The sequence below is a fragment of the Nicotiana tabacum genome, chromosome 8, assembly GCF_000715075.1.
Source record: "Nicotiana tabacum cultivar K326 chromosome 8, ASM71507v2, whole genome shotgun sequence".
Classification (NCBI taxonomy): Eukaryota; Viridiplantae; Streptophyta; class Magnoliopsida; order Solanales; family Solanaceae; genus Nicotiana; species Nicotiana tabacum.
The window spans coordinates 100,414,681-100,424,592 of record NC_134087.1 but is presented as its reverse complement, the minus strand read 5'-3'; the positions used below and the strand labels follow the sequence as shown (position 1 = coordinate 100,424,592).

Sequence of the window (9,912 nt, the reverse complement as noted above, 5' to 3'; positions counted from 1 at the left end):
GTGAGAAATTATTTAGGGTTAGGGGGTTTGGGTATAATTAAAAAAGGAGGGTGTAATGTGGGCCGTTGATCTCAAAGATCAACTGCCATGATTTAAAATGGGTTTTGGGTCTGTTAGTCAAACGGGTCGTGACAAGGGTATTGAATAGGGTCGTTTGGTGTTGGGCCCGGGGTAATTGGGCTAAGGTTTTGGTAGTTTAGATCTGAAAATGGGTAAAATTTGGGTTGCTATTTAAATACCCCATTTTTAGCAAATAAATGATTTATAAAATAATTGATAATTTAAAAAAATATTAATGATGCACTAAAATGATTAAAAATAATAACTTAACATTATAAAAATAAAAAAAGATATTTTATGCATAAATATCATAATTTTCATGAATATGGGCTATTATTGCAAAAAATGTGCAATTAGCCTAAAAATGCAAATGTAATTATAACAAAAATATAGTAAAATATTGAAAACCATACATATTGGTATAAATGATGAGTTTTAATTATTAAATTAACATAAAAATAGTTTGAAGGATAATTATTGGATATTTATATGATAAACATGTAGAAAGAAATTAATTTAAAGCCTTTAAAAATTATGGAAAATTATAAAAAATGCTTGTATATACTAATAAACCAAATGATGATACATATTCACTATTTTGAAAGTTTATATAAATATTTAAAATATAAGAAAAAAATTAGGTAACAACACCAGACCCAAACATACTGCCAACGGCCCATCAAACATCCTTCTGTACAACGTCCCATCTTCGGCCAACATAAATCGTGCAACTTTTGTTCGTAGAGTCCCTGATTCGTTATGGTATGATGGAAGCTTCCCGTTATTTAGATATTCGATGTATTTGTTCCTCCAATCCCAAGTTAGGCTTGTGCAGTTTATTTCGGCGTGGCCTTCTTCGACTACTGACTTTGAAAGTTGTACGACAGTCCCCGAGCTAATTTCATTATCTTTGACTGATTGACCCTAAATTTGCAAGGGCATCGACCTCACTATTCTGCTCTCGAGGTACATGCTGTAGGGTCCATTCTTTGAACCGGTGTAGGGTTACCTGCAGTTTATCGAAGTACCTCTACATTCGATCCTCTCGAACCTCGAAGGTCTTGTTGTCTTGGTTAACCACAAGTATGGAATCACACTTGGCCTCGATGACCTCTTCTCCCAAACTTTTAGCCAGCTCGAGACCTGCAATAATGGCCTCATACTCGACTTCATTGTTAGTTAACTTAGGGGTTTTGATAGATTGTCCAATTGTATTGCTTGTGGGCGGCTTCAAAATAATGCCTAGACCGGACCCCTTCATATTTGAAGCTCCATCTGTGAAAAGGGTCCACACCCTTGAAGACGTACCCGCTCTTATCAAAAGTTCCCTTTCGACCTCGGGTATGAGGGTTGGCGTGAAGTCGGCCACAAAATCTGCTAAGATTTGAGACTTGATGGCCATTCGGGGTAGATGCTAGATATCATACCCGTTGATTTCGATGGCCCATTTAGCCAATCGGCTTGAGAGTTCGTGATTGTGAAGAACATTGCAAAGAGGGTAAGTGGTCAGCACACAAATTGGGTGACATTGAAAATATGGTTTTAATTTTCTAGAGGCGCTTATTAGAGCAAGTACTAATTTTTCTAGGTGTGGGTACCGGGTCTCAGCTTCTCCTAGAGTTCGACTAACATAGTAAATAGGAAATTGTACCTTGCTCTTCTCGAACTAGGACACCACTTACCGCGACCTCCGAGACTGCTAAATATAAGTAGAGTTGTTCATCCGCTTTCAGAGTATGAAGTAATAATGGGCTCGAAAGATACCGCTTTAATTCCTCCAACGCCTGTTGGCATTCCGGGGTCCAAGCAAAATTCTTCTTCTTTCTGAGCAGTGAGAAAAACTTATGACTTCGATCTGAATACCTTGAGATGAACCAGACTAAGGCGGCTATCCGCACTGTTAATCTTTGTACGGCCTTAGCGCTGTCCATGGCTGATGTCTTCGAGCGCCTTTATTTTATCAGGATTGATCTCGATTCCTCGATTTGACACCATAAAGCTGAGGAACTTGACCGAACCGACCCCGAAAGCACATTTCTCAGTATTGAGTTTCATATTTTATTTTCTCAATATGTTGAAAGTTTCCTGCAAATGTGTCAAATGGTCTTCTACGCGTAACAAGCATGTCGTCAATATATACTTCCAATGATTTACCTATTTGTTCTTCAAACATCCGATTCACTAGGCATTGGTAAGTAGCACCGACATTTTTTAGTCCAAACGACATTACATTATAACAATAGGTGCCATACTTAGTAATGAATGAAGTCTTTTACTGATCCTTCGGGTTCATTTGAATTTGATTGTACTCGAACTAGGCGTCGAGAAAACTAAGAATCTTGTGGTCGGTAGTGGCATCGATCATTCGATCGATGTTTGGCAGAGGAAAATAGTCTTTGGGGCATGCTTTGTTTAAATCTTTATAATCTACGCACATTCTTAGTTTGTTCCCCTTCTTGGGGACTACAACTATGTTTTCTAACCATTCAAGATACTTTACTTCCCGGATGGATCCTATTTTGAGAAGTTTAGTTATCTCGTCCTTGATGAATGCGTGTTTTACCTTAGACTGGGGCCTTCTCTTTTGCTTTACCGGTCTGAACTTTAGGTCCAGGCTCAATCGGTGTGTTGTGATCTCCAGTGGGATCCCTGTCATATCTAGATGGGACCAAGAAAAACAATCCATGTTATTTAAAAAGAATTGAACAAGTTTTTTCCTTAGCTCGGGAGTTAACCCCGTGCCCAGGTATACCTTTCGATTGGGTAGGTGTTCGATCAATATAAGTTGTTCCAGCTCCTTGACCATTGACTTTGTTGCATCAGAATCATCGGGGATTATGAAGGTTCGAGGTAACATATAATCTTCATCCTCGAAGATTTCCTGCTCCTCTGATGGGGCTCGAGCTGGCGCCTGTGGTTACTATTTGACTTCTTGTGCTCCCTTTGACTCCGATCCTTTTGCTGACGAAAGCGCCGATACTTGTACTACTTCGTCGATTGCAAACATATATTTGGTGGCGGGTTGTTCGCCGTACACCGTTTTGATTCCTTCCGATGTTGAGAACTTTAATACTTGATGGAGCATCGAAGGTACTACCCTCATGTTATGAATCCAAGGCCTTCCGAGAAGTGCGTTATATCTCATATCACCTTCAATTACATGGAACTTTGTTTCCTGGATAGTTCCGTCCACATTTATTGGCAACATGATTTCCCCTTTTGTGGTTTCACTAGCCATGTTGACACCGTTGAGCACCCGAGCTACAAGCACGATTTGATCCTGGAGGCCAAGCTGCTCCACGACCCTCGATCGGATAATATTTGCCGAGCTACCTGGATCAACTAACACACGTTTAACTTGAATTTTATTCATAAGGATAGATATTACCAGTGCATCATTGTGACACTGTTCGATCCCTTCTGTATCTTCATTGTTGAAAGATAAGGTATCCTCTGGTAAATAGTCCCGGGTACGCTTCTCCCTTGTGATTGTCAGTTTGGTGTGTTTGAATATCGGGCCTTGAGGAATATAGACCCCACCAATGATCATATCGATCACATGCTGCAGTTCTTCCTGTTTGCATCCCTGTCTTTGAAGTGACTTTTAGCTCGGTCACTCAAGAACTCTCGAAGGTGACCCTAATTGAAGAAACGAGCCACCTCCTCCCTTAACTGCCTGCAGTCTTCGGTTCTATGACCATGGGTTCCATGATATTTGCACATTTGATTAGGGTTCCTTTGAGCTGGATCAGTCTATAGGGGTCGGGGCCACCTAGTATCCTTGATTCGTCCAATGGCTGATACAATACCCGATGTATCGACGCTAAAGTTGTACTCTTTTAACAGTGGAGCTTCTTTAGGTTCAACATGTTTATCAAAACCACTCTTACTCATGAGCCCTCGGGAGTTTTGAACTCGATCATTTCGAATGGGGTTACGTCCTAGTCTACTGTTTCTACGATCTGTATTGTATGGTTGATATCGATCTCTGTTTGATTGGGGCTCACTGTCGATGTCTCTTTGAATCCTACCGTCAGATCTATTTGGATAAACGGAATCGGAAGGGGCTCCCAACTGATATCCTCGACCCCGATCTTTGACTGGTATCGATTATGCACATCGACCCGGGTCACCACTAGATATTCAATCAAATTCTTCTTTAATTGACGTGATGCTACCGAACTTTGCTTGTTCAAACTTTGAGTGAAGGCTTGGACAACCCAATCATCAGTAACCGGGGGTAGGTCCATACATTCCATCTGAAACCGAGACACGAATTCCCTTAGCATTTCATTGCCCTTTTGTCTCACTTTGAAAATGTCTGACTTCCTAGTCGTGACCTTTATCGCTTCGGTGTGTGCCTTAACGAACGAATCGGAAAGCATGGTGAAGGAATTGGGCGACAAATTGTGGTACCATATCATTGCCCCCTTTGATAAAGTTTCTCCAAACTTCTTCAACAGAACAGATTCAATTTCATCATCTTCTAAGTCATTTCCTTTTATTGCGCATGTATAAGAAGTGACATGCTCATTAGGATCAGTGGTCCCATTGTACTTGGGAATTTCTGGCATGCGAAACTTCTTTGGAATGGGCTTCAGAGCCGCACTAGGTGGGAAAGGATTCTGTACAAACTCTTTGAATCTATGCCCTTTAGAATCGGGGGTGCCCCCGGTATTTGATCAACCAGTGAGTTGTATGTTTCTACCTTTTTATCATTAGCCTCGATTTTCTTTTCTACCGATTCAATCCGTTTAGTAAGCTCCTCGAGCATCTTCACGATGGCGGGGTCAGTTCCTGATTCATTATTGTTCAATTTCTCATATATAGGTTCAATCCTATGAACAACTTCCTGTGATGTATCGAGTTCGATTCTGCTTGGTGCTCGATTCTGATTTTGGAGTTGCACTATCCCTGCCTGCTGAGTTTGTAACATGTCAAATATCATTCGAAGTCTAATCCCGCCTTCTTCACCGCTATGTGCATTCTGATCGGCTGCTCGGGTGTCTTTACGGACGCTATTTTCAGAGTCGGCACCTAAATCTTCACGAATGGCGACACGAGAATTGGTATCGACTGGATATACGGCCTGTGGTCCATTGGGATTGATTGGAGGTACTCCGTTTTCTGTGCGACTATGTGCTCGTTCTTGCCATGAAGACCAAGGCCTATATCCGTGTTAGTGGGCACTGCTTAATAGTTCGACATATTGACTCCTGAAATCAAAGACACTTACAAGAGCAAGTATAAAAGTAGTGTGTGTTGTGAGGTAATCACTATTATCCTTAGCCCCACGGTAGACGCCAAACTATTTACCCTAAAAATTGGATAATAATTAAACTTATAATGTGATTTTAAGAATATGTGATTTCACCTAATACCAATTGATAAACGTAAAGATAAGTGATGGAAATTGATAATAATATAAAGCAAATCAACGTTTGGAAGGAGCCCTCGAGCATGAATACCCTCGAGCTAGTTATGCAAGAACAATTAAAATGCAACAAGTTGATAAACAAGAGAATGTAAATTAATATTGTATTGCTTTGATCTGTGTGAATGTAAGGTGTTTAGAAGATGATTAGGACCCCCTTTATATAGTAGATGAGTCCTATTTAAGATACAATTCTAACTATGAAAGTAAATCCCATGATTAACTAGATAACCACTCTTGATTTGATCTCTTCTGAGATTTACGCCATGATCTCCGGCCAGTCACGAATATCTTGCCTTTCCATTATTACGCTTTGTTCGAAGTTTGTCACATTTGGTCTTGGTCGCTGTTGGTCTCGATCTCGGCAGGCACCTTGATCCTCGGGCTCGATGCCTCGTCTTCGTGCTCTAATCTGATTCATTACAGGGCTATCCCTCGATACAGTTCCCTTGTCTCGATCAAATAGCATAATCGGGTAAGCCCGATTTTAACCGTATACTGTCAATATCTTCCGAATGATTAACAAATGGACTTTACGGTTATACTGACCCAAGTGGCTTGTGATATTTTAGATTTTCTTTTCCTTTTGTTGTTTTGTGTTCTTGATAAATGTAGTACGACTCTTTTGTTTTGTTGGTTAATGTAGTACAACTCGTTTGCATACTATTCAACTTCCATATTACAACAAATATCTTCTTTTACATAATTAACAGGAAATAGGAGAAAAACGAAACAATACTTGAATATCTTAATTTGATATAGCCTAGCCTGGATATGAAACTCGTCCATTAATACAATTTAAATTGTGACGTGTTCATCACTAAATTAATTACTTGTAGAACGAACTCAATTATCCTTGAAAATGGAGTGAATAGGTGAATTTGTCATCTGAAACTACCAGCAAATTAGACCATAAATATTGTATATACTTTGTTACCATTTATTTGCTTGCATTCACTTCGCCAAGCAATTTTGGTTCAACTTTCTACTTTCAAACTGAAGATGGAGGACAACTACCTTTAGCTCAACAGTGCAAATTAAATAAGTACAGCATTATTATGAGCAATCCAAATCGAATCAATTTCTTTGTCTTTATTTTCTCTCAAAATTTTGGAAAAAACATTACAATCACAATGCAGCGATGCACTTGAAGATGTATAAATCGTCTTCATCAAGTGAAAAAAAAAAGTTCAATATTTGTAAAATTATAGAAGAAAATCGGGAAAAAATCCTCATTGTTAGATCAATTAATCCTGGAATCCAGTTTTCTCCCAAATAGCATTCCTGACTCTACTCAGATCTCTACCTTTAAGAGTACGGCCAACTCCATCGTGCACGGAGAACGATGCAATTCTCGTCCTCTCTAACTGCTTCGCCAAAAACTCGTGCGGCGGAATCCGATTCTCCAAATCATCGCCGTCTTCATCGTTGAAATCATCATCATCGCTATCTCTCCTTCCATACTCTCTATACTCATCCTTCAGTATCTTCGACCAATCCGGCACGTTCACCGGCAATGACGCCGCCACCGATGCTACGGAACCGCTACGGCGGCTCTTCGTATCGCACTGCTTTCTCGAGAATTTTGAACTCTGAACGGACTTACGGAACTCCGGCGACTGTGAAACCGCTGAGTTCCACAGGTCCGATTCATCGAATTCGAACGCCGAGTCAGGACTCATCATCGGAACGTCTCGCTCGCTCGACAGGAATCGGTAGTTTGCTCCAGAGAAATAGCTCCTTGAAGCCGCCATTGATGATTTTCGAAGAAATTCAAAAAAAACTTTTAACGTGTATACATACAGACACGTGTATGTATAGATGATTGTGAAATTGTTGCTCTCTGTTAAGTGCAACGTATACTTCTCTCTCTTTTTTCACTCTCACTGTGTGTTGCTATTTTGCAGGAAGTTTTGATATGCTTTTATAAAGGTCTTAATGGATAAGGTCTTCTCTATCCGTCTCTTCTTTTGTTTAAACTTTATAAATTGACCATTGTACCCCCCAGAGAAATCATCAAAACGCCACGTTATAATTGGATTTATCCACTCTATGGGCCGACCTCAATCTACAGCAGTTGCTTATTGGACAAAAAATATAAAAAAACAAAATCGACTCTCTCCATTTGTTTTTCTTACCAAAAAAATCTAGTACAGTACTAAAAACTAAAAAATAAAATGTTCAACCTTTTTTTGTAAATTTTAGTACTCAAACTCGACATATTTGATTAGGTGAAGAAATCTTTATTATAGATAGCGTTGCTTCGTTGCAGCTGCTTCTCCATTTAAGTAAGTTGGAAGTACTTCAGTATTTTGTCATATTAAATTGAATATTTGTATGGCTCCTTTTAAATTTGTTAATAATTAAATCAGCTGAGAAAATGCTAGGTAGAACTTATCCAATGTTTCAAAATTACGATTTCTTCAATTAGTAGTACTCTGTTTTGTTTTGTGATTATGTTTCACCTGACTATACAAGTTTTTATCAAAAGATTAACACTATTAAACTATTATCTTAAAGAATGGAAATTTTACCCAAAAGCAGGGTAACAAGTTTGAAAGTCAAGTCAAACGCTCGAGTCTTTGGTCAAGCACGGTGACTAAATATAGCCAAGGTACAATCTAACAGCTTTTTACCACCTTCTTTTAAAATAAGAACAATATCTAAATTTTTTAGCAAAACAACATAAAAGGAATATAACAATATGTAATTGAGCAGACATTAATTTTTTTCTAGTCTGATGGGGTGACGAAGAAACGAGAGGAAGAGATAGTGGTCGAGTGCACGATGGAGGCAGAACTTTTACCAAAAGTAAAATAAATAAGCATATAAAGAAATAAAAGGATTTATCATTTAACATACAAAGTGGAGTAATATTTCAGCTGGTCAGTAAAGGCCTTAGGATTGTCAGGTACCTTGTCCTTGGCTTGTGACACGCGGCCCCTAGGAACTGGAGAAAGAAACAGTGGGTCCAGGTGAAGTCGCCCCCACAAGGACTAGCCTTCTATCTAGCGCGGAGCTTGTGCCACCTGGTTTTTGGTTAGCTTCGTTCAGAAGTTCTCCGCAGTACCAATATTTGTATCATGACTCAAATTCCGTCCCGGTTCAATTATAATCTAGCACTTCTGTTACTTGATCAATTTTCTCACTTCTTTTTATTTTATTTTTTCCTTACGAGCGGATCCTGCCGTTTTTGCTTTTCCATATTCAGTAATATTGAAAATAACTCCACTGCTAAAAGAAAACAAGAAAAAAAAAAAAAAAGGAGAATTCATTTCTATAGATATATAGTACAAGTGTTTCACTGTTTCGAGGCAAATTCCTACTAATATGGATATGCCTGATCCAGAACCATAATTATAATAGGAAATTTTATCTCATATACCAAAGCTTTACACCCTATTTATTCTAAATAAAAACACTTTTAAAATATTATATTTTATAGCAAAATATGTATTTATGGTCATTTCGTATAATTAAGCCATTAAATACATTGTCTAATATTTTTCTCTCATTCTTTTAGTTTATTCTCTCCCAAAATCACCACATAGTATCTTATTTCTCTCTACATGATCTCTCTCACAGTGCCATTGTCTTCCCCATTGTTGAACCACGACTCTCTCCTTTATTTGCAAGTTATCTCTCTAGATTGTTCTCAAACCCTAGAGTAGATTTTGCAGATGGGTGATGGCAAAAATTTGTTGACAAATCCCTTATAAACTTGCACTATAACAGCAACAACATATCAAAACTCCACCTTGATTTTCCCTTCAAACGTTGTTTCTCATCCGATGCTACTGTCTGGGTCCTTTTCGCCATCACCCATAAAATCAAAGAACTCAACTTGATTTTATCCGGTGTATTGATAGAGGAGATTTTATCCACTATACAATGGTTTTGCTGAATTGATTTTGAATGTTGACATGGGAGAGGAAAGGACAAAGGAGACGGTGGTAGCGACTAATGAGATTAGGAATAGGTTTGAGATTTTTAGTTTGTACATTGATTTTTTCTTCTTGTATTTATATGTATTCGATAAGGCACATATTTATACAGTGATTTTCTCTTCTTGTATTTAGATGTATATATATGTATTCGATAATGCATACATTAATTTTTATTTTGTACAGTGATTTTTGACTGTTGTATTTAGATGTATTTATATATACACTACAAAAAACTGGAATTATTGCGGCGGTTAAATAACGACGGTTCGTTAAAACCGCTGAAATATATATTATAATACGGCGGTGTTCCAGACGCCATTAGTGCGTATGTTAAACCGACGTTTTTTTTACAATTACGGCGGTTCTAAACCGCTACTAATTAGATAAAAATTTTAATAATTCTTTTCCGCTAATATTTAATGTTATTATTCCATAAAAACTCCTAAAGCCCTAAACATTTTTATTTAATGA

At 38.3% G+C, this 9,912-nt stretch overlaps 1 protein-coding gene across 1 annotated transcript; it reads right to left on the bottom strand.

Moving 5' to 3' along the window:
• Nucleotides 1-6,566: 6,566 nt before the first annotated feature.
• Nucleotides 6,567-7,406, bottom strand: LOC107759661 (protein S40-4-like). Its single transcript, XM_016577650.2, has one exon. The coding sequence runs from the start codon at nt 7,246-7,248 to the stop codon at nt 6,742-6,744; it is 507 nt and encodes a 168-aa protein (XP_016433136.1). The 5' UTR covers nt 7,249-7,406; the 3' UTR covers nt 6,567-6,741.
• Between the last annotated feature and the right edge of the window lie 2,506 nt (nt 7,407-9,912).

Coding starts and splice junctions, on each gene's coding strand:
- LOC107759661 (XM_016577650.2), bottom strand. CDS start 7,248: ATGGCGGCTTCAAGGAGCTATTTCTCTGGAGCAAACTACCGATTCCTG.